The sequence below is a fragment of the Gigantopelta aegis genome, chromosome 3 (genome assembly GCF_016097555.1).
Source record: "Gigantopelta aegis isolate Gae_Host chromosome 3, Gae_host_genome, whole genome shotgun sequence".
Classification (NCBI taxonomy): Eukaryota; Metazoa; Mollusca; class Gastropoda; order Neomphalida; family Peltospiridae; genus Gigantopelta; species Gigantopelta aegis.
The window spans coordinates 60,907,966-60,933,133 of NC_054701.1; the positions used below are offsets into that span (position 1 = coordinate 60,907,966).

At 37.9% G+C, this 25,168-nt stretch overlaps 1 protein-coding gene and 1 long non-coding RNA gene across 3 annotated transcripts; one reads left to right on the plus strand and one right to left on the minus strand.

Annotated features, from left to right (window-relative positions):
- LOC121368369 lies at positions 1-13,448 on the plus strand. Of its 2 annotated transcripts, none has more exons than XM_041493065.1 (4): positions 1-564; positions 5,202-6,116; positions 9,773-9,829; positions 11,701-13,448. In XM_041493065.1, the coding sequence occupies exons 2-4, from the start codon at positions 5,371-5,373 to the stop codon at positions 12,497-12,499; spliced, it is 1,602 nt and encodes a 533-aa protein (XP_041348999.1). In that variant the 5' UTR covers positions 1-564; positions 5,202-5,370; the 3' UTR covers positions 12,500-13,448. The 2 variants fall into 2 exon arrangements, with proteins under 2 accessions (XP_041348999.1, XP_041349000.1); XM_041493066.1 differs by having other exon boundaries at positions 1-453.
- LOC121368372 lies at positions 1,451-25,068 on the minus strand. Its single transcript, XR_005957510.1, has 3 exons — positions 24,730-25,068; positions 11,835-11,953; positions 1,451-1,688 (listed from the first exon to the last, which is right to left on the minus strand). It is a non-coding gene; the product is annotated as an uncharacterized LOC121368372 (long non-coding RNA).
- Positions 25,069-25,168: the final 100 nt, after the last annotated feature.

Here is a 25,168-nt window from a genome sequence, read left to right on the forward strand (position 1 = left end):
TCTGGGTGGGAGCCGGTACCGGGCTGCGAACCCTGTACCTTTCAGCCTTATGTTCGATGGCTTAACCACGACACCACCGAGGCTGATTAAAGTCCCTTCAAATATCGCTCCTACAGGCCTTGTTTGTTTTGTTGGGTGTTTTTGTTTTGTTGTTGTCGTTTTTATTTTGTCAGTGCTGTGGCGTCGTTGAACATTTCTTCATTCTTCATTCAGTAGACAGGTATGTCTGTAATTAATTTTAACGTTACAGGGAGCGATACGGTCGTGTCACGGTATCGCATGGCAGGTAGTAATTAATATCATGTTCGATTCACAGGTGGCGGAGAAATAATAGCACAACCATGCGAAGTACACACGACAAACAAGAATCAATATCTCTGTAGAGATTACACAAAACACGGCGCAGTGAAATCTCTACATAGGAACAGCCTGGCAGTTATAGACTGGGTTTCGGTACGTGCACATATATACCAGTAAAATGCGAGTTGGATAACACGTGGTGACGAACAGATGTGGTTAGTTCTTTACAGTTAGTGTGGAATTAACTCTCAGGATGTGATGCGGGTACTAGTATACTTATTTTTTTAATATGTTATTTGTTTTATAAAATTTAATTTCACACACACACACACACACACACACACACACACACACACACACACACACTCTCTCTCTCTCTCTCTCTCTCTCTCTCTCTCTCTCTCTCTCTCTCTCTCTCTCTCTCTCACACACACACACACACACATCACTTTTGTATCTCTCTTAGCGGTAATAAAAGAGACCATAGTCTGTTACAATAAAGACACAAGCTTTAGTTAGTTATCAGTGTCAAATAATGTTGATAACTACGTGTTTTTTTTTCTTCGGGGGGGGGGGGGGGGGGGGGGGGGGGGGTGTGTTGTTCACTTTTTGTGTTTGTCGGTTTCTTTTGGTGTTTTTATGCGCGCGTGTGGGTTTTTTTTTCTCCAATTAGTATACACGTTATTTACCACGTCTTGCTTAGAGACACAAACCTTAGATATTAGACAATGTACACAACTGATGGTAAGCTGTTGTGTACAGCCTTTCACTGTTAAATTATAACTTTTGACAAATCGAATGTGTTAATGGTCGTCCTGGTGTTTGAAGTAGATAAAAATTACATTTTTAAGCGAACCAGAACAGCTACGTACCTTGGAAGCAAGGATCAGTGACTTTAAAGGAACATTCCTGAGTTTGCTACATTGTAAGATGTTTCCGACTAATAAAATATTTCTACGATTAAACTTACATATTAAATATATTTTCTTGTTTAGAATATCAGTGTCTGTATATTTAATGCGTTTCTGGTCGTTTTAATATTTATAAGAAGCCCAAACTGGATTTTGTCTTCAAATAATTTCGAATTTTTTTAATTTTAGGAAACAAAATAAAATTTAACTTAGTACAAATATTAGAACGATCGTTAAAAAGTCTCTGTTAGTCGATAACATCTTAAAAATTGCAGCAAACTCAGGAATGTCCCTTTAATTAACGAAGCAAAATTTTATTCTTTCTTCAAAACGTTTTATGTGTAATTTTATTTTTGTAGAGAAATAATATATTATTTCTTATGAATGAGCTAAGTGAGATGTAGGTGTTTCCACTTCAGATGAAAAAGATTGAAAGATCGATTATCCCCTGTTGATTATTTCTCGTTCCAACCATTTCTGAAATGACAAGCAAACGAAATGCCATATGATATGTGCTTGAGTGCCACAAATACCCTCGAAATTACCATAATAATTATTACAATAATACTTATAATATTTTACACTTGATTAAAGGGACACACCCTAGTTACGGCTATTTGTTAACCATTACGGCGTTGTTTTTCGCTATTAAACCCCATTTTTCACAAATAAAATTGCACTTTACTTACATTTTATTATTTAGAATACACATTTCCATTCACCTGAAGTGCTTTTTGATAATCCTGATGTTTGTAAAACCACGAAATGCATTTTTTGCATTTTTTTACAAGACGTGCTGTCGAGAAAAAACCGTTAAGCAAGCGAGGTCCAATCTATTTTTAGAGGGAATCTTCCTGTGTAAACGTCACAGATGTTGGTATACCACGTGACCGTTATCATTTTGGTTCGGTTTGTTTTCTCGTGCACGGTTCACGCAATCAACATCCGATTTGTTGTTGTTCATTTGTGAGATTTATCTTCACAGTTCGTGAACATTTTCAGTAACAATAAAGTTCAGACAAATAAGTGTCTCAATACAAAACGTTACAAACCCTTAAAACCAATAATTTTGCTAAGTCAAAACCAGGACAGAACAGTTTGAACATGTCCAGGAGAGGTGAAAAGAACGCACCCAAGTCTGTGAAATTTGTCGTGATGTAGGCATTGTTGTGCTTCGAGCGACATCTACCGGTGACATCAGAATACAAACTTTCAAAATTATTTCAAGCAATTGGGACATGGGGATTCCCATGGTATTTATCGATATAAAACCTGCTTTTTCACTCCATTTGATAAAAACGTGATCTAAGTGTGTTACAGGTTTGTAGATTAACCAAATTATAATTTATTTTCGCTGGATGGAACTAGGGTGTGCGGCTTTAAACACTGTCAATATTAAAACAAAAAATTGAAACCAAAATATTATCTTAAGCCAATCGCCTTAACCAGAGCTCTTCAAATCTGGGAGGAGGAACAAAATTCTTCAAGCTGAGTTTATTAACCTCTTTATTAGAGAGCAATCGATATTCCTCACGATTTGATCGCCGTTTTATGGATGCTAATTCGCCTTAAACGAATTCCGTTATGTGGTCTATAAATCAACCTGGGAGGGGTGCCGGTGGGGTGGGTGGTCTTCACTACTCGGTGATGATGGAAATGGTGGTTGTAATTCGTGATGGGTTGAGAGAAAGGTGGCTTCAAAGGAAAAAGAAACGAAGACCCCTCATTTTGTGGGCTGTTAATTGCGTAAATACTGTAAACCAGGAAAGCAGGAAATTATGTTATAGCTAACATTAGAGAATTTAGAGAGGTAACATAAAACGCTAATATTTTATGACGCTAAATTTAGAAACCTACAACAAACTGTTCTGAACAAAATAAATTGTATGATTATTTTGTCGGTGATTAACCAAACACACAATAATGGAAAGAAGAAAAGAGAGAAAGAAATGCTTTATTTAACGACGCACTCAACACATTTTATTTACGGTTATATGGCGTCAAACATATGGTGAAAGACCACACAGATAATGAGAGAAAATCGGCTGTCGCCACTAGCAGCAAGGGATCTTTTATATGCACCATCCCACAAACAGGGTAGTACATACCACGGCCTTTGATACTATTACAGTAACCTCTAATACTACTACGACTAATAATTTAAATTACTAAATACTATTAACAGCAGCTCCCTTGCTAGGATATATCTAAAAATTACAACTTATTTTCGTGCTTATATCCAATTAAGGTTCAAGCACGCTGTCCTGGGCACACACACCTCAACTATCTGGGATGTCTGTCTAGGACAGTGGGTTAGTTGTTAGTGAGAGAGAAGAGGGTGTAGTGGTCTTACACCTACCCACTGAGCCCTTAAGAACTCGCTCTGGGTTGGAGCTGGTATCGGGCCGAGAACCCTATACCTACCTGCCTGTAGTTGAAGTGTTTATCTCCTATGGTAGTGTAATTTGGCAAGGGACGTTACTCTTCGCGCGCATGTGCCGATGGAATGTGAAATAAATGTAGGTCTATTGACGAAGTACCTGAACGTTGTTTGGATATAGGCATGTAAATAATATTACTCACTATTGGCAACTCCACAAAATCTGGCAGACAGCAATTCTGTGTGCAACATCTGCCTGACGTTTTTTTTTTCCTACTTGTAAATTATTTAGTTGTAATATTGTATGGGTATTTAATACAATGATTATATTTCAAAACAGAAGTTAATAAATAATTTTGTTGGAAAACCACCATTTTGCAACTCTGCTATAGCACCTGGTTTAGTCAGGTCATAGGGTTTAACGTGCACATTCAGAGCGAGCTGTTTTAGCGCACGCCTGTCATGGGCACAGATGCCGGCCTCGGTAGGCTCCTCCGTCCAGGGCAGGGAAGGGTCTATAGAACATTTAATGATGTTTAATTTATACATTTTACTACGATTAGTAGCTCTAACACGTCACGTACACAGCTTCCATGATTAAATTATTAATTAACCAAACCGGTAGCCGTTGGATATATCTGAAACGACCGATAAATATGTCCAGATTTCTAAACAGGTTATATAACCCACTTGACACCAACCGGCAGCTTGTACGGCAGTCTCGAATCAGCTTAATTCTGAAATGTCAAGCGTACCAATGGATTTTCATGTCGTATTTATCACTGACCCGTGTTGATGGACACTGTAGAAGGATATACCTTAGTACGAGCCAGAAATAAGCATGGACAGGTCCGGTCTATTTTGGGAGGGGGCTAATATAAAGCCAGAAAAAGATATACTTTTTATACGCTCATCTATGATGGATCGTATTATGGTATGACGTTGTCCGTCCGTCCCCATATCTTGCATACAGGACCATCAAACCTCACATGTAGGAACAACTTAGGGTGGCGGTGTGTCGCGTTCTGTTACTAGGTCACTGTGACCTACTTTTCACGGTCTACTGCACGTAACAGTAAATCCTTGTCCAGATCATATCTTGCATACAGGACTTGAATCATACCCGTAACATATTCATTAATATAGATATGGTTTTCCATCAAACTCTTGATGGGCGCATCATGTACCTCATCGATACTTGTTAAATATAGCTGGGCTATTTTTTTTATTTTTTTTTAACGATACCACAAGGGCACTTTGCTTGTTTAATTATCGGCATTCACACACACACACACACACACACGCACAGAACACATACACACACTTGAAAATTCTGACATGTCTTCAGAGGAAACCTGTTTATCAATTTGCAGCAGTATATCAAAGACCGTGGTATGTGCTGTCATGCCTATGGAAAAGAGCATATAAAAGAAAAATGTAGTGGGTTTTGATTAATCAATGTGCTCTAGTGGTGTCGTTAAACAAATCAAATTTTTGATCTATAAACAAATGTTAATGGATACACTATTCAATGAACTTCATCTTGTTACCAGCCATAACATTTGATTAAGGTATTCTAAATATTTACAATAATTTTCCCTTAATTTCAGATGATGAGGTTATTCATATCAAAGAGGACACCAAGTCAGGTATTCACGTTACTCTATTAACTTTGGGTCACATATTACCTGGAAACGCTAAAGACAACACTGTAACGTGAAGGCCGCCGAAATCATTCATGAAGTATTCACATGCTGTAATCTCCTGAGAATAGCGAATATGACTTTAATCGACGTATCCACTTCGGTCGATGTTCAGTTGCCATGGAAATCTGTCGTCAACAACGCTACTGAATGCGTCTCAGGAGATGGCCCAGCAATTAAATGCAAAAATGGCAAGCATTTGTCTGTCAAAGGAACTAGCCTCCACCGTAATATAAATATACTCCAGGTGCTCCAGAAATCAACAGTGGCGTCTGACCTTCTCAAGTCCTTGGCGTCAGAGAATGTTCTGTCATCATCATCATCGTCATCACGCAGACGCGGAACACCAGAAACAGATAATTTCGATGACGTTTTGTCCATGGTGGATGCAGCTCAGAGTTCCGTGAGACAATCAGTCGAAGACTTTAAGACATTCCCAGAAATCTATTCCTATGGCAACGCCAGCGCTCAGAAGTCCCTGAGAGTGGAATCTGACAGGATATCCTCGTGTACTTGTGCTGCGCAGAGCGACGATTTGAAAAGGTCCCTCCGCGGCTGGCGCATGGAAGCAGGTGACGTCACCCGCGAGAGAGTCAAGCATTCGAAAAAGTCGAAATCCTACTCAAACGTCTTCCAGAGGCTAGTTGCCGAGAGGAGACTCAAGGACTCGACTTTCGAGCACCACGCCGAATCGAGTAAATACATCGACGAATACCGACGAAGGTGCACCGTGGGCAACGTCTGCAACTACGACGTTCTTGATCGTCCGATACTTGGCGTCGATTTCATTGATCCGTATGCCGTGAGGATTAAAAACATATGGTGAGTTATGATGTTAGACCCTTTGAAATCTGAAGTTAATTTTAAAGGGATGAGACGTAGCCCAGTGGTAAAGCGCTCGCTTGATGCTCGGTCGATTTGGGATCGATCCCCGTCAGTGGTCCCATTGGGTTATTTCTCGCTCCAGTCAGTGCATCACGACTGGTACATCATATGCCGTGGTATGTGCTATCTTGTCTATGGGATGGTGCATATAAAAGATCCCTTGCTGCTAATCGAAAAAGAGTAGTCCATGAAGTGGCGACAGCGGGTTTCCTCCCTCAATATCTGCGTGGTCCTTAACCATATGTCCGACGCCATATAACCGTAAATAAAATATGATGAGCTCGTCGTTAAATAAACCATTTCCTTCCAAGGAGTGGCAAGGGCTCTCTCTCTCTCTCTCTCTCTCTCTCTCTCTCTCTCTCTCTCTCTCTCTCTCTCTCTCTCTCTCTCTCTCTCTCTCTCAATAGCTATAGGCCTAAAATATTCTCTCTGTGTGCGTTTCATTATAAATAATGACTGATCCGGGGTTCTGCTTTCCTGAACATTTTTGGTAACTAGCTGATAATTTGGTACATTTTGAGACGTTTGGTAAACGTCCTTCTGTATATCACATTAGCGGATCCGGGAAATGTTTTGTTTTGTGGGGAGGTGAGGAGGGGGTGGGGGAACGACCGAGGGGGAAAGGGCACACGAACCAACTCGTGTAAAGGGCAACCCAATAATAATAACCAAACAAAAAACAAATCAAAGCCTACACACAGAAAAAGAGTCACTCGAATATTTTTAGGGGGGGAGGGGGTCCGCTGGTTCCCCTCTAGGATCCACGTCTGTATCGTTGTAAAAATAGGGCAGGATGATGGAACCACCACCCCTCCCCGGATCAGTTGAACCTGATATTTAACATTTATTTCTATCGGTGTTGTGATCACAGCTTTTACAAATTCATTATGTAGTTTTGCTTGCAATTTATTAAGAACCGTTTTTGTTTCTTCTGACAAGTACATGTATTCGGATTTTAAAAACTAATATGATTTTTATCATTTAATGTGTGTTTGTGTGTGCATGTGCGTGCGTGATAAGTAGGTTAGTAGGTAGAAGAGTTAGTATATATATATATATATATATATATATATATATATATATATATATATATATATATTTAGATACACATAACTGTGGAGGTTTTCTCTGTAAAACTGTGTAAGAATTACCAAATGTTTGACACCCAATAGTCGTTGATTGTTAAAATAATGCAGTCTAGTGATGTTGTTAAACAAAACAAACTTTTACTTTATTCGCACACATGATATTACAGCAATAACTATTATTATGTGTGTTCTAATGCGTTCGATTTTAAGCCAGTAATTGCAGTTTACACCTCCCCGTTCAGATAATGTTTATATTTATACAGGCTGAATCACACATGGTAAGTTAGTTTCAGTCAAACACTGAACACTCTTTATCTAAAATAATATCTTACTTCTTACTATATTATATTACTAAACATTCTTTAGAAACAGTCCATTCTACTCATGAATTAGTTTGGATTCTATTAATTTGTGTATTTTGACATGATCAGTCTATAGACAAATTCTAAAATGTACCGGCCTCGGTGGCGTCGTGGTTAGGCCATCGGTCTACAGGCTGGTAGGTACTGGGTTCGGATCCCAGTCGATTTTTAATCCAGATACCGACTCCAAGCCCTGATTGAGTGCTCCGCATGGCTCAATGGGTAGGTGTAAACCACTTGCACCGACCAGTGATCAATAACTGGTTCAACAAAGACCATGGTTTGTGCTATCCTGCCTGTGGGAAGCGCAAATAAAAGATCCCTTGCTGCCTGTCGTAAAATAGTAGCCTATGTGGCGACAACGGGTTTCCTCTAAAAACAGTGTCAGAATGACCATATGTTTGACGTCCAATAGCCGACGATAAGATAAGCAATGTGCTCTTGTGGCGTCGTTAAATAAAACAAACTTTACTTTACTTTAATTCTAAAATGTATTTATAATTTATAATATCGCAAGTATTCGTTTATCAGTGGCTAGTCAAAGTTTTTAGTTCAGCATGAATGTCCACTTCACCTTCGTAGTTTTGTGCACTTTTCACACACACTTTTAATTTAAATAGAAATAATACTAAGGTCAATAATTTTCAGGGAAAGCACAAATAGTACCTGCTTAATTGTACTACAAAACTGTATACTTTTACTACTTTTAGACTATGTTAAAATAGTTATTATGATTGCTTTCATTTCTCAGCTTAATACATTTTACTTTATTAATACTCAGTAATTAAAAACAAATCTTACTCAGTATTATTAACATATTTTTGTAAAATAACGGATTCAACAATTTAACAATTTGTAAAGTATTAGTGTATAATAGTAATACAGCCATCAGTTGAAATGAAAATTCTACAGATGTCCTTAACAATCTGACTGAAATCAAACCACTTGGTTCGTTTCCGTTGTCAGTAAGGTCTGATATTAACCAACAAAGTTTCATGTGTAGTCGATCTTTTGTCTGTGAACAGCCATTTTGAATGCATTAAGCTGTCATCAAGCTTATGTCAGTAATATTCTGATTGGTCGAACGAAAAATCGCACAAGTAAACGTTAACATTGGTTTTGGTCAGATTATAAACGAAGAGTTGTTTGTAAAATTTGAGTTTAGTCATTAACAATGAAATATTGCACTGGTAATACATAACATACATAATCTTAAAAAAAGAAAAAAAGTTATAAATTCCGAGATTCTTTTAATGCCTTGCAACCTCTTTTAACCAAACATATTTAGTGGTGGTGGTAATAGTGTGATTAAGGGTGGAGGAGATGATGATGTGTGCATTTTTTAATAAAAGAAGGGTTCGGTGGTAGGTTTAAATAAGCTACATGTTGGGGATATATCGAATTATGTGAAAACTCAATGTCCCTTAAGGGTGTATACTACCAAATCAAATCCCACAGACGACAATAGTAACATGTGAATAAAACTCCTACCTGCCTACCTGCAGCGTGTTAATCGACATAAACACCACGGATATAAATGCCACCGCCCCTCACCCTTAAAATGAATTAGAAAAAATCGGGGATCAAGCTGCTCATTTCAAGGATAATGGATAGCGTCTATGACTACCTTAGTTTCGCACAAAAAGTTAGTACTTTTTTACAGGTACCCCATACATGTTTCAAGCACAAGGCTACTTGACACAGTGGTACTAGATGAAATAAAATTGCATACATTTTTGAAATTATTTTTATTGTTTATCGTGTCTGTTGTGTGTATATTGTAACTTGCCATAATAATGCAAATAACAATTTTAGGTTCATATCCTAGGGATGTTCATAATTCACATCATATAACACAAATAAATAAATAAATAAATAAACATTTAAAGCACCACGGCTGGTAAATCAAAGGCCATGGTATGTGCTATCCTGTCTGTGGGATGGTGCATATAAATGATCCTGCTACTAATGGAAAAATGTAGCGGGTTTCCTCTTTAAGACTATATGTCCAAAATTACCTTCTTTTTTTTTACTAAATCAATGTGCTCTAGTGGTGTCGTTAAACAAAACAAACGTTACTTTACTTATCACTGCATGTTCACCTCACTTCTCTCGTAGATCACTGTCATCTACTTCGTTTCAGTTCTGTGGCTAACACGTGTGACCTGACAGCACTAGCTCCAAAGAGCAAGGACAAGAGGTATGGTGGTATTTATTTTCTTAAGTCTGCACACACGTTTTGTTACCGGCCTCGGTGGCGTCGTGGCAGGCCATCGGTCTACAGGCTGGTAGGTACTGGGTTCGGATCCCAGTCGAGGCATGGGGTTTTTAATCCAGATACCGACTCCAAACCCTGAGTGAGTGCTCCGCAAGGCTCAATGGGTAGGTGTAAACCACTTGCACCGACCAGTGATCCATAACTGGTTCAACAAAGGCCATGGTTTGTGCTATCCTGCCTGTGGGAAGCGCAAATAAAAGATCCCTTGCTGCCTGTCGTAAAAAGAGTAGCCTATGTGGCGACAGCGGGTTTCCTCTAAAAACAGTGTCAGAATGACCATATGTTTGACGTCCAATAGCCGATGATAAGATAAAAAATCAATGTGCTCTAGCGGCGTCGTTAAATAAAACAAACAAACTACACGTTTTGTTATTGATACTCAGATACTGTCTTGAGTTTCCTGTCAATGTAAGATGTTCCGACTAATACAATATCTTAATGACTAAATGTACATACCAAATAAAGTTTCTTGTTTAGAATATCAGTGTCTGTATATTCAATGCGATTCTTGTCGTCCTAGAGGTTTGGAAGTAGCCCAAACTGGATTTGGTCTCCCAATAATTTCGTATGTACGAAAACATACACATTGGGAAATAAAGTGAAGTCTGACCTAGTACACTGGAATGACCAGAAACGCATTTAATATTCAGTCTCTAATATTTTACACAGAAACAAATGTATTTAATATGTAATTGTATTTATTAAAACATCTGTTAGTCGGCAACATCTTAACGCAGCAAACTCCGGACATTCTCTTTAATAGTTATTAACATTTAAAAGGTAACTGGCAATGGATAATGCAGTTATTACACTTCAAAGGTACATGCATCAATATTAATGTAATTGATAATCAGTTAGGTGATAACCATATGGAGTTTTTAGATTTGCGGGTGTTATGTCTATTTGATCCCAAAAATGAAACATTTGCGGGCATCAAATAGAAAATAACACCCGCAAATCTAAAAACTCCATATGGTTATGTCCATTGTAAACTGAATCGTTTTTCTATGGAACTAACTGTATATTTGGTATTTCTTTAAAAAAATACCTGGCTACAATCTAACTGTAAGACCCTTGAATCGTCAACTTCGCATGGTGACACTTGCATAATCACAACAGCGTGTTTTGAAACCAGTATTGAATGGACTTGATCCCAAACAAGAAGGCTTTACCTCCCAATTAAATTTGAAATACCGCAACTCTAATGTTCTGAAGTAATTTTTGTTTCTCTTAAGAAAACCCCAAAGAACTCCCCTCAAAACAAACGACCCCCCCCCCCCCCCCAACCATTAAAGAAAGCAAACAAAACAAATACATGTACCTCCAAAACACAATCGACAATAACAAAACAAAAAATAGAAAGAAAGAAATGTTTTTATTTAACATCGCACTCAACTCATTTTAATTACGATTTAAGTTCTTGGACATATGAATAAGGATCACGACTGTAATTAAAGAAGCCTGCTTTCACCACTCGGTTGGCTACTCTTTTCGATTATAAGCAAGGGATTTTTTTTTATATGCACCATCCCACAGACATGATAGTACATGCCACATCCTTTGTTACACCAGTTGTGGAACACTAACTGCAACGAGTAATAGATCAATGGGCCCACCGACATAAATTGATACTAGACTGACCTCGCACTATGTGAGCACTTTACCACTGGACTATGTCCCGTCCCCATCAAAAGGAAAACGAAAAAGTAACGAGAACCAAATAACAAGACTGTGAAAAGATATACATATTTTCCGGATACTGCTATATAAAATTCATCTCTGTTTATTTTCAGCTGCCTGGACTTAAAAGAGATTGCTCCTCATTCTGCGAAATCTTCTAGTTCAGGAAAGAAAAATAAAATCCCAGAAGCAGAGGACAGAAGGTATGATCGCGGGGCGGCTGACATGACGTCAAGCAGAAGCTTACCCAAACTCGCTCCAGTCAGAAAGAGCAAATCTCCCAAAGAGAAGACATCCCCTGACGCAAAAGAACCGCATCCACCAAAGGATCGACATCTCGATGTACAGCTCTCTCGGTCAAAATCACTGCCAAAAATCAAATGCAAAATGACAGTAGTAAGCCCAGATCCTGTGTCAGAATCCAAATTGGCCAGCGGATCTACACGCGAACAGGCATCATCCAAGTGGACGGCGAAACATCTTGTCGAACGTCCATCTAGGATTAGTGATCGAGATGATGTCGTCCCCACAGACAATAAAATCTCAGTCAGAGCTTCACGTTCTAAAGCAATGAACAGGGAGAACTCTTCAGCTTTTAAAATGGTAGACCTTGTCACGAATCCCTTTGTGTTGGAAAATGGCGTTCACGAACTGACGGGAAGTGATAGAAAAGTGACAGAGGCACAAACAGGAAACGTTATTAAAGCGAAATGTTCAAGACAGAAATATTCCAGGAAGACAACCGATCCAGCACACAGACCGTGTGTGAAGCTAATTTCGTTGACGTTGGGAGATATTGGTGGCAGTAGTGAATCTGATGCCGAGAGTTTGAATCGAGAAACTTCGACATTTAATAAACTGAACAAACAGAGCAAAAGGCGTGTTGACTTGCTCACCCCAGTAGCTAGATAGCTTACATTGCACCAAAAATTTGACACTATGTTTGGCGATCTACATTTTATATTTTACGCAATATTCAAATGTTATAACTGTAATAAGTCGTACCAATTAGGTTACATGACTGCATTTTGAATGGAAGACTAAACAATGAACAATGGTCGAGTACAATAACCACTTCACAATTAGTTTAGTCACTTCAGGCTGTTTGGGGATGTCTTTGAACATTTACTAGCCCTGGTGTAGAGGGTAGAGGTGGCTTAGGTGCAAATCTGAGAAAATGTGACTTATCTCAGCTCTGATAAAGAATGTATGTCAGTAATTGTTAATAACATGTTCATATGAAGTAAGCCTTTATGGTGTTGCTCAACTAGTGCAATACCGGATATATGAATTTTTAGATTACCTGAGATAAATTTGTGAATTGGGTTATCATGTTCCCTAGGGACCTGAACGGCGAGGCCTAAAAGGGGGACATTAAGCCAATTAAACTTCTCTACTTCCAGAAATGATATAAGCAAACAGTCTTCATAAATGTCTAAGCTCCAGATTTGATAAGGGCGCTATTTCGTGTTGGACATGACACGGCGAACTGTAAATGGTTTTTCATTATTTTATCATTTGTATCTTGGGTGGGGGTACCAAAATCAAATCAATAGTTTGGACCATATTTGTGATGGTCCAGACTGTAAATGTATTCGCAATCTACATACTGATGAGAGTATCCTGTATGCATATCCACTAAATTATTCATTCCATTAGGGGAACCCACTGAGATGGAAACAATAATTATTAAGATATACTTCCTGTATCAATCCCAAAATGATATGTTGATGCAATAAGCTATGGCCCCTTTTGATTTAAGACAAACGTAATCATATGCATTCGGTTTAAAAGTTGCATATGAAATATGATGTCTACTTTTGACATTTAAATGTGTTGCAGAGTAAAAATTAATACAGGATCAACCGTACATTGCGTCATTTTGTCCACATGATGTCATAATCCAAAATGCCCACAGCCAGATTTTGCATGCATTACCTTTTTTTAGCAGGGCGGGATCGCAGGATCAAACCACCTCGGTGGATCCATTCAGCTGACTGGGTTTTCTCTCGTTCCAGCCAGTGCACCACAACCGGCCAAAGACCGTGGTGTGTGCTTTCCTGTCTGTGAGAAAGTGCATATCAAAGACCCCTTGCTGCATTAGGAAAAAAATGTTTCCTCTGAGTCAGAATTACTAAATGTTTGACATCCAATAACCGATGATTAATTAATGTACTCTAGTGGCATTGTTAAACAAAACAAACTTTAAACTTTACCTTTGTTTGCATTATATTTGAAGTTAAAACCTGTTTCTACAAGTTTGTTTTTATTGTCTTCTCTGTTTGAAAGGGTTCTCTAAGATGATAAAACAGACAAACGAGTGGAATGAAACGAATTTATTTAATAACACCCCATTACATACATCAAACAAATGTATTTTGAAACTTGGTCTGGATAGCGACAGGACGTATGTAACCACAAATACTACTATTACTGAATGGAAACATGGTGTTTTGTATACGCTCTTTACCAAATATAAGAACGCACACACAATGGGTATCAGCGTTGGTATTTCTTTATCGGGCATTTGTATACAAACAGATAGGTCAAATGAGGGAATTATACCTTGGAGAAGTACTCTACCTACAGTTTGGTTTGATATAATTTATTCATAATGAAAGCCAAATTTAGTAATTTGCCATCAATTTTAAAGTTTTTACAGCATATAATCCGTATAATATATCAATATATGGATTTTGGTAGCTGTAGAACGTTACTACGACACTTATTTATATGTAGCTTAGACTTCACACAGAAGCTCTTTGTACATTTAGCCATTTGTGCACTAAAATACGGTTTTTCACTGGAATTTGTTTTGAGCAGTTTGCGCACATACTTAGTAATTGGTTCATGTACTCACCACATTTAATACAAGCTGTTGAAAAACGATGACACAATCCTATGAACCATTTTGAATTATCTGCACAGTGTAGAGAAAACAACAAAAATAACTTATCCGCTGACCCTGAGGACTCTCCACAGGTTTACAAATATCAACCAACAATGAAAACTGGTGGCTACCTAATCAGCAGAATGCTTTCTGTATGCAATGAAAAAAAGAGGCTTAAATCTACTAGAAAGGGCAGTACAAGTGAAACTGTAGGTACGGAACTTTGTATTTGATTGGATAATAAAATGTTTTACCGCAAGGCAGAAAGAGCAGTGGTTAAACAAATATTTGTTGACTATGAAACATTTCAGAAAACTGAAGAAGTATGACAATATTTCAAAGCCAAAGTAAACAAAAATATTTTAAAATGTCGATGACTACACTATTGGATGCAAAAACAGTTACCAGAAAAAAAGTTAGAATCTGAAAATGGAGTACATGCAGGTATGATTTAACATGAAGTTTCAAAATGAGATTTCAAAAACTACCTTTAATAATATAATGCATTATGTACACCTTGTGTAGGAAGGAACTGCATGAACGGCAAGACTTGGGACAAAGAAAAGAGGTAAATGAATTCTACCAAGGAGTTACATGCTTTACTAAACCTTATCAGTTGAGTTCACAAATGAATCTGGTGTACTGTAGGCCTACAGTTTGAATGACCATCTTTCACCCTGACTTTGGCACCAGCCACACCTCCACTGGCATCATGTATAGTCAAACAGTTCAAAAGACACCTTCATAAACTCGCTGATTGGGTTCTTGGTTAATCTCGAAATTAATCGCTGTGGCAGAATTAACTTAGCTCATTACTTTGTCCCTTATCCTTGTTTATGCTACGTTCCTTCTCTGTTCACACATTTTCTTCTTAAAGGAACGTGATGTTTATGAATGGAAGATGTACTGTTGCATTATATTGTCCATGCCTGTTATTCAAGTAGACATATTCATTATTTTCAGTCATCGTTACTTCATCCGCTATCTTTGTTGATATATTGAATGAGTTAGTGGTCAGACATTTAATTTTTATTTTGTAACACTTCTCGGACGATCTTGGACTTTCTCCCATAATTTGTTCCATAATTTCTCCCATAATTTGTTCCCATATTCTGAAATGTTTCGTCAGCTTTCTGTCTCTGGGGTTAAACCTGTATATTTATCCAATCAATGTAATCTTTTTACCCACAATTGTTTTTGCACTGTCTTTTTAGTCACTTGAAGCCTCTTTGTTTCTGGTTCATAATATATAGAAAGTGTGCTACTTATAAGGTAGGCACCCGTGAAACAGTTTTCGTTTTGCTTGGTATTCGTGAGCCTGCCGATAGCACTCAACGAACAAGTTTTCTGTTCTGTCCACACTGTGTGTGCAGCCATAACAGGATGGTTCGGACAATTTATGCCATCCATTTTTAACAATAAAGATATAGACCCATGTTTTGGTATTAACTATGGGGAAGACATGATCCACTTAAAATTGTCAACTCATGGTGCTAACAAAATAGTGAAACTCCATTATATCCTGTAGAAAAAGTGATACTTTTAGTGCAAAAAGGCAGGAAAGACCTCTATATGAAGTGCATGTTATTTGAAAGTGTCATTTTTGTGTTCTGTGACCCAGAAAACCCATATATAGATATATTACATGGGGTGTAGGATCTAAAAGCTACAAAATACACAAAACGAGATGAAATTTGGCCGCCATTTTGAATAGATTAAAGTTCCAGACATAAAAAGTGGTCGTAGACAAAACATCCCACTGGATTCGTGTTTTGTATGTGTTTGCGTGTTGGTTATATTTGTTGTATCTGTGAAAATGTCCTTACAAGTAATTTGAAAAGCGAGTCTGGCAACCACGAGCAAAAACAAACAAAAAACAAAAACAAACAAAACAGAAATTCCTCTAAATAAACTATCCCTCCAAATTAAATTTCCAATGCTGCAACTGATGTTTTAAAATTATTTTCTTCTCTCAAGTAAAGGACCAAACAACATCCCTCAAAACAAATAACCCTCTGCCCCAAACATTAAAGCAACTCCAAAACACAAATAAATATAACAAAACACAAGAAAATAATGACGAAAGAAAATTTTCTTTTTCTCCAGAAATGAGCATACAATAACACTTTGAAATGGTAAACATATTTTTAGATACTACTGCTTTAAAATTTATACTCTATATTAGCTGTCTTGACTTGAAAGAATGAGGGATGGCTGATAAAGGGTCAAGTAGATGTTTACCCAAACTCGCTTCAGTCAAAAACAGCCCATCTCCCAAAGAGAAAACATCACTGGGCGCAAAAGAACCAAATCCGCCAGAGGATCGACATTTCGATGTACAGATATCTCTCTAAAAAAAAAAAAAAACCTGCCATAAATAAACGTAAAGTGACCATAAAGGTTCCTGATCTTGAATCGAAATCCATGTTGTCCAATGGATCAACATGCACACAAGCATCATCCATGTCGTCAGTGAAACATCTTATTGAATGTTCAGCCAAGATCAGCGATCACAACAATGTCGTTTCAACATACAATAAAATCTCAGTCTAAAGCATTGAAAAGGGAAAGTTTTTCAATTTTGAAAATGCCAGACATTGTCACGACTCCTTTTGTGTTGATCACAAACTGATGGGAAGTGACACAAAAGGGAAAAATAAACAGGCAAGTGCCTTAAAAGACAATGCACATCTGCAAAATCTAGTTCAGTGGGAACAAAAAAATCATAAGAAACGACAAGAGGTCTGAATAAGGGACAGCTGAGCCCATGTCCAAAAACACCCCCAACAAAACAAACAGGCAAGTGGTTCAAGCAGAAGTTTACCCAACCTAGCTCAAGTCAAAGAAATCATCTCCAGAGACAAAATAACCAAATCCACCAAAGGATCGACAGCTCAATTTACAGCTCTCTGGATTAACAATGAAAGTGACCGTAATAAGTCCGGATCCTGTGTCAAAATCCAAGTTGGAAAATAAATCAACATGGTAGGTGATCTCCACAGACGATACAATCTCCATCAGAGCTTCACGGTCTGAAGGTGGATCAGTTGACATGATGTCAAGCAGCAGCTTACCTAAACTCGCTCCAGTCAGAAAGAGCAACTCTTTCAAAGAGAAAACATCCTCCGACTCTAAAGCACTGCATCCACCAAAGGATCGACAGCTCAATTTACAGGTATCTCGATCAAAAACACGGCCACAAACCAAGTGTAAAGTGTCCAGACCTGATCTTGTGTCGGAATCCAAGCTGTCTAGCAAATCACCATGCGAACAGGCGCCATCCATGTGTAGGTCAAAACGTCTTGTCATACGTTCATACAAGATTAATGATTTCGACAATGTCATCTCCACAGACAATGCCATCTCCGTCAGAGATTCAAGGTCAAAAGCAATGAAAACAGAAAACAATGCAACGTAGGATACCATAAATTCATTTCAATTTCAAATGGAGAACCGGTGGAGATGCAGATGTGTTGGCTAATGCCTTTGTCAAACGTGCACTAGAACGGCCCAACATTGAAGCAGATAACCCCAAGGCGTTATATGAATTTTGGATCTTTCTCATTAAATAGTATTATGCTGTTCAAGAGATAGGATCTGTCAAGGTGCTTCAGGGTGGTGTAACACTGTCCAAAAGACAAAGAACATTTCAGAAATTGTTAAGTTTTATCAGCTGATAGATTTTGTAAAGCAAGACGCTAAAAAGGCTAATGATCCCACATATGGACGTGAGGCTTTCAACCAAATGATGGCAAGATTCAAGTTTAGTGTCACCCTCAAACTTCGGTCTCAGGTAATTTTACTAACTGTCAAAAATGTTAAATTTAGTTCGAAAATTACCATCATAATTTTCATACTATATTTCAAGTCCCATTATCTCAGGAAATTACATACGTAGAAATGAAATTTAGTAACCAGTACTAAGGAGCTTCGTAAAATAAACAAAAATCCAATCCAAAAATAATTTGGATGTGGGTGGGTGAATGGTCCATTTGGAAATTGGAAATATTTTTATTTTTGCAGTGTTAATACAAGAGTCAATTTTTTTGTTTTGAAATTGCTGTTCAGCAAATCTAACAAAATAATTAAACAACAATGTATTACACATCAAGATAATACCAATGAGATTTGCCAGTGCTTCTGAAACCAAAGCAAAACAGAAAAAAATGTTTTGCCCTGGTACAAGAAACACCTAGATCTGATGAGTATTAGCAGAAGATTAAAAAAAAAAGAAAAAAAAGAAAGAAAGATAATGAGAGGAAACCCGCTACCAAAACTTAATAGGCTAATCTACCGAAAAAGCAGAATGGGATCTTTTATATGCACAGTGCCAGTACTTTAGATAACAATGTGTAATCAAATAGTGTATCATATACATAACAATTAAATATATAGATGTACAGAAAGTTTAAAGACACCACTAGAGCACATTGATTAATTAATCATCGGCTATTGGATGTCAAACATTTGGAAATTCTGACTCGTAGTCTTCAGAGGGAAACCACTACATTTTTCCTAATGCAGCAAGATATCTTTTATATGAACTTTGTCACAGACAGGAAAGCACATACCACAGCATTTGACCAGTTGTGGTGCATTGAATGGAACGAGAAAAAACCCAATAAGTTGGATGGATCTACCAAGGTGGTTCAATTCTGCGACGCAAGCACCCCAAGTGAGTACTCAACCCACACTACAGAAAGTGACACCAAAAAAGTGATGTTTGGAGAAATTAAAATTGGCTTTAAAAAAAGAGAAGTTATATCACCAATTATTAACAGATATTATCAACATTATTACCTTTCACTGTCTCCAGTATCATATCAGCTTATTACAAGCGAATCCAAAGGGGCAGCAGGATGCTGTTTTTGCAAATACTATTTCATTTTTGCAGAGAAGCGAGAGAATATTTTGTAAATAGACCATTCACACATTGGAACAAGACGAATGAAAAGGCTATGCTTCATTCTCAAACGGCTTATCATTTACATGCAGCTGAACTTTGTGAATGTTTTATTCGCAGAATAGAGAACCCAGACACTTGAATATATGTCAAAACGGACAATAAAATTGCTCATTATATTCAAAATAATCCAATAATTCTAGGTGCTGTGTTGTACTGTACAAGACAATGCATTGGACTCAAGGTAATCATGAGAATTCGGCGTCAGATGAAAATCCAGGAAACGTCTTCGCATTGGTAAGACTTCTTGCTTCTTACAATCCAGTTCTCAAAGTGCACTTGTTGGCACCGGCAATGAGAAATTCAACATACCTCTCTTCAACGATACAGGATGAAATAATTGACATTATTGGACTTCATATCATTAAAAAATATTTTTTTCTGATAAAATACAATGGGCAAAATACTTTACAATTTTAGCAGATGCAGTGACATTCCACAATACAGAACAATTAGCACTTTGCATCCGATATGTTGATCCACATACAGAAGATATCCGTGATGATTTCCTTCGGTTTTCCTAGCTTTGTCGAACAACAGTCTTGCATGTATCAAATGAGATAAAAGACGAACTCGAAAAGTTGCATATTCCAATCGATATTTGTCGCGGTCAGGGTTATGATGGGATGTCAAATATGAGCAGTTCTGCTGTTGGTGTCCAACCAAGAATCAAAGAACATGCACCATTAGCCACATACCCTGTTCTAGACACTGTCTTAACTTGGTGATTGCACATTATTGTAAAGATGTGAATATTAAAAACGTAATAATGTATGTAGGGGCGGACCAAGGACATATTAAAGATGGGGCTAAGGAGATAAAGGCACAGACACAAACAGGTGAAAAGGGCAATAAAATTAAATTTGAAGGAAAATAAAGAGGCACTTGATACATGACTGTACACCAATCATGTGTAATTTATGTAACCATTTTTTACTGAATGAGCGTTTGCATCCACTAATGAATGTTGCTGGCAAAATATAATCACTGTTGGGCTGAAAAAGTTTTATATCAAAATCGGAAATCGTTTCTTTTATGAACCGCCTACAGCATCTATCAAATGATTCGTGGTACAACTTGAAGAATCACCGGCCTCATTGGACACATGAATATCCGAAATGGCTTGTTAGGATTCGACTTGGTGTTGTTCAGAAACTAAGCTATCTTCTTCAGGTCCAGTAAACTGAAAGTGACATTGTATTTAAATGAAAAGTATTTTACAAACCTCGCTTCGAAAAATATATACACAAAAGTCATTGTATTTAAATGAAAATTATTTTACAAACCTCGCTTCGAAAAATATATACACAAAAGTTTTAATATAAGGCTAAGTAAAAAAACACAACTACAACAAAAACAAAAACAAAAAAAAGGCTGTGGAAATAAGGGTGAGGGTGTGGGGGGGGGGGGGGGGTGCGAGACTTTAAATTAAAATGTATATACAGAACTAGGCAAGGAATGCTTTATTTAACGACGCACTCGACACATCTTTATATACAGTAATATGGCGTCAGACATAGGGTTAAATACCACACAGATAATGAGAGAGGAAACCCACTGCCGCCACTTTTCGATCACCAGCATGAGACAGTAGTACACACCACGGCCTTTGTTTCACCAGTTGTGGAACACTGGCTGGAACGAGGAATAGCCCAATGGAACTAGGCAATGATGTTGAAAGAAACTTTTAGTACTCAAATTAAAAAACTTTAAACATCACATTATTTATTATATTCAGTATCAACACATCAACACAAATAGTTTTGGCATACTGGAGAATCTATCAGGAGCCACTGGGACATCTTAGGTGGCAGCACCAGGCACTTAATCAGAATTACCATTTAAACTTCCAAGTACTGTCACCTAGAATTTCCCATTGGTTCCTGGTAAATTGTCCAGTATACAACTTGCTAGTACCTTCAGGACCACAACAACCACAAAAGGCATTATTTACTTCTTTTGTCAAGTTATTATTATTATGTAAAATCGTATGGAAGTTTCAACATTGGCGCCCGAGTCACTGCGCATTCGCTACTTCTCAAATAATAATAATAATAATAATAATAATAATAAAATAATAAAATCTTTATTTATAAAAGGTAATTCAATACTAGACTATTCTAACCTGAGACTTTCCTAATATGTCAACAATAATAATAAAATCTTACATGTATGTACCTCATATACAACAATAAAATATGTCAACCAATATTTTCACTTGTTCAAATAAATGTTTTGCTATATATTCAAGTACAAAGACTCGATGAGGTACATTTTATCAGGACAAACGAACAAGTGCTTATTTCGAACACTGCAGTACTGTATTATTTTTCTATTAGTGCTTGAACAAGATGTTCTAAATATATTTAAACTGGTAGATTCTTTAACATCTTTAGGTAAACACTTCCAGATACCAACCCCACAAAATTAAAAACTTTTCTTGTCGAGCTCTATTTTTGGTCGGGAAGCTACCATATTTCCATCATTTATGGAGCGAAGTTCATATATTGATGACATTGGATTAAACAGGTTTTTAAAAAAAGATACTGAGGAGCCAGTTCATTTAGGGATTTATTTGCAAGAATGACTTTTTGGTATTAACTCGTTTATTTTTAACCACTTTAGTTCATAGAAGAGTAAAAGTTTGTTTTATTTACCGACGCCACTAGAGCACATTGATTTTTTATCTTATCATCGGCTATCGGACGTCAAAACATATGGTCATTCTGACACTGCTTTCTAGAGGAAACCCACTGTCGGCGCAAGGGATCTTTTATTTGCGCTTCCCACAGGCAAGATAGCACAAACAATGGTCGTTGTTGGACCAGTTATGGATCACTGGTCGGTGCAAGTGGGTTACACCTACCCAATAAGTCTTGCGGAACACTCACTCAGGGTTTGGAGTCAGTATCTGGATTAAAAATCCCATGCCTCGACTGGGATCCGAACCCAGTACCTACCAGCCTGTAGACCGATGGCCTAACCACGATGCCACCGAGGCCGGTCATGGAAGTGCAATGCTAGACTCAGACTACCGACTGCCAGTAAAACATTGGCCAACTTTCTGCTCTCACGACTTCTACGACTGTCCAGTTAATAATATCAGCGCTCTTACAACCAGATTCTCATTGTATAACCCATTAGCTGTTAATCTGAAAAAAACCCTGTTTAAGTCGGGAGTTGGGGAAATCGATAAACTTTGTCGCGACAGCTGACAGTGTGAGCAAAAAGCGTATGTCGATTGAGTCATCAGGTGATTTGTCGTAAATAATAAATGGTTCTTTTCTGTAATTTGTTTATTATTTCTAACTCTAATTTAGAGCACTGCAGCTGCTCCATATAGTTAGACAGTAATCAATTAATGGTTGAATATAGGCATTAGCTTCTTTATTTTTGCCAGCAGAATTACTTTTTAAGTCTGTCTTTTACAAAATTAATTTTGTCAGCCTGTGTATCCCATTGAAGGAAATGGTATATATATACACACCAAGAAGCTTGTGACTTGATACTTTCTCTATTTGTGTATAGCCGATATAAGAAGAAAATGTTTTATTTAATGACGCACTCAACACATTTTAATTAAAGATGTTACGGGTTGAAATTGAACATCGTTAGAACATTTAAACTTTTTTTTATAATAATAAAAATGGTGGGACATGGGCGTACATAGGATTTTGAAAAGGGGGGTTCCAAAATAGATTGCAGAGATATTGGGCATATATTTCTATGTTGAGTAAATATAATAATGTCAGATATATTAAATTATAAAAAAAGCGATTTCGGGGGGGGGGGGGGGGGGGGTCGATGGGACTCTTTCATGTGACATGCAGGGACGATCACCAACTATTTTATTTTAAGGGGCCTAAACAATGAGCTATGATGTTTCTTTAAATCATTTCAAAATAATTCTTCACTATTGTGTCCAACTGACTGATTAATACTACTATGTAGTGAACAAATTAATGTTCTAATAGAAATCAGTAAGCCAAATAGCCTACACAATGACCTCGGTTTTGCAGTGATTAAGCCATCGGACTACAGGCTAATAGGTACAAAGTTCGTAGCCCGGTACCAGCTCCAACTCAGAGCAAGTTCTTAAGGGCTCATTGAGTAGGTGTAAGGCCACTACACCCTGTTCTCTCTCACTAACCACTAACCAACCAACAAATACCCCACCGTCCTGGACAGACAGCTCAGATAGCTGAGGTGTGTGCCCAGGACAGCGTGCTTGAACCTTAATTGGATATAAACAGGGAAATATAAGTTTAAACGAATTGACCCATTTTGCCAAACGGAGTTCCTTTCCTTTGAATAAATAAAATAGAAAAGATGTTTAACGACACCCCAGCACAAAAAATACATGGTAAAGGCAAAAAGTAATGAGCAACATTCTCTTTGAATAAAAAATCGAACGAAATGAAGGTATGGGGCCATTCAAATATTACGTAACGCTCGAGAGGGTGGGTGGGTGTAGGTCCAAACGTTATGTAGCGCAACAGGGGGTGAGTGTATTTAACAGCGTTTTTTATATATATATATATAAAAGCTCTGACACGATGACAATGTTTAACGTAGCTAGGCGTACACATACAATATATAAGGATTATGAATCACGTTGAAATGCGTATCTGCGCTTTCCCAAATAGCAAACAGTACGTTAACTTTATATTACACCCATCACATGACTTGCTGGTGAATGACGGGGGGGGGGGGGGGGGGGGGGGGTTGGGTATCTCCAAGCGTTACCTAATGGTCTGGTGTGTATGGTCTAGCGTTACAGGGGGATGGTGGGTGTCTAATTTTGACAAAAAATTGTGTTACGTAATATTTGAACGGCCCTTTGGGCGTAAGACATAGTTGGGTTTTTTGTTTGTTTGGGGTGGGGGTGGGGTTCGGGTGGTGATGGATGTTCCAGTAAATAAATGATAATTATAAAACTATAAAGTATGAAACGAACATTCATGTTATGACTGGTTGTGGTCTGATCCACACACACACACACTGTAAGACCCTACTTGATTTTAATATATCGCTAACTATAGGCCTATGCTAATAATTATATTAAGAAGCAGGGGCGTAGCGTGATCTTGACCTGGGGGGGGGGGGGGGTCGAATATGAACCAAGTGGACCTTTTTCTATTTTGTTCTTGCACCACCAGAAACTCCATATGTTCTGAAAGCGGACCATTTGCTTCAGCGGGGGGGGGGGGGGGGGGGGGGGGGGGGGAAGACTCTCGTCCGAAACCCACTAGCCTACGCCCCTGAGAAGATCAAACAAGTAGCTGTTACCTTTATTCTTCTTTGTAATGGACATGCTGTCTATCTTTTGGCAGCATTTTGCTTCCTGTCTCGCTGTCGTTGTTCAGTTCTGCCCATGTTCTGACGCTTTAAAACGTGCCGCCACGTCACTCCACGTTTCGACCGGTTCCGGGAAATTACCGATGTCGGTCGAATCTCGGGTGATTCCGTTATTACGAAGTGCTTCGAAATCACAATGTTAGACTTAAGTAATCGAATGGGAATGCATTGATTAAAAGTTTGTTTTGTTTAACGTCACCACTAGAGCACACTGATTAATTAATCATCGGCTATTGGATGTCAAATATTTGGTAATTCTGACACGTAGTCATCAGAGGAAACCCGCTATATTTTTCCTAATGCAGCAAGGGATCTTTTAAATATGCACTTTCCCACAGACAGCCAAGCACACACCACGGCATTTGAACTT

Coding starts and splice junctions, on each gene's coding strand:
- LOC121368369 (XM_041493065.1), top strand. CDS start 5,371: ATGACTTTAATCGACGTATCCACTTCGGTCGATGTTCAGTTGCCATGG. Junction 6,117..9,772: donor GTGAGGATTAAAAACATATG/GTGAGTTATGAT, acceptor ACTTCGTTTCAG/TTCTGTGGCTAACACGTGTG. Junction 9,830..11,700: donor CCAAAGAGCAAGGACAAGAG/GTATGGTGGTAT, acceptor GTTTATTTTCAG/CTGCCTGGACTTAAAAGAGA.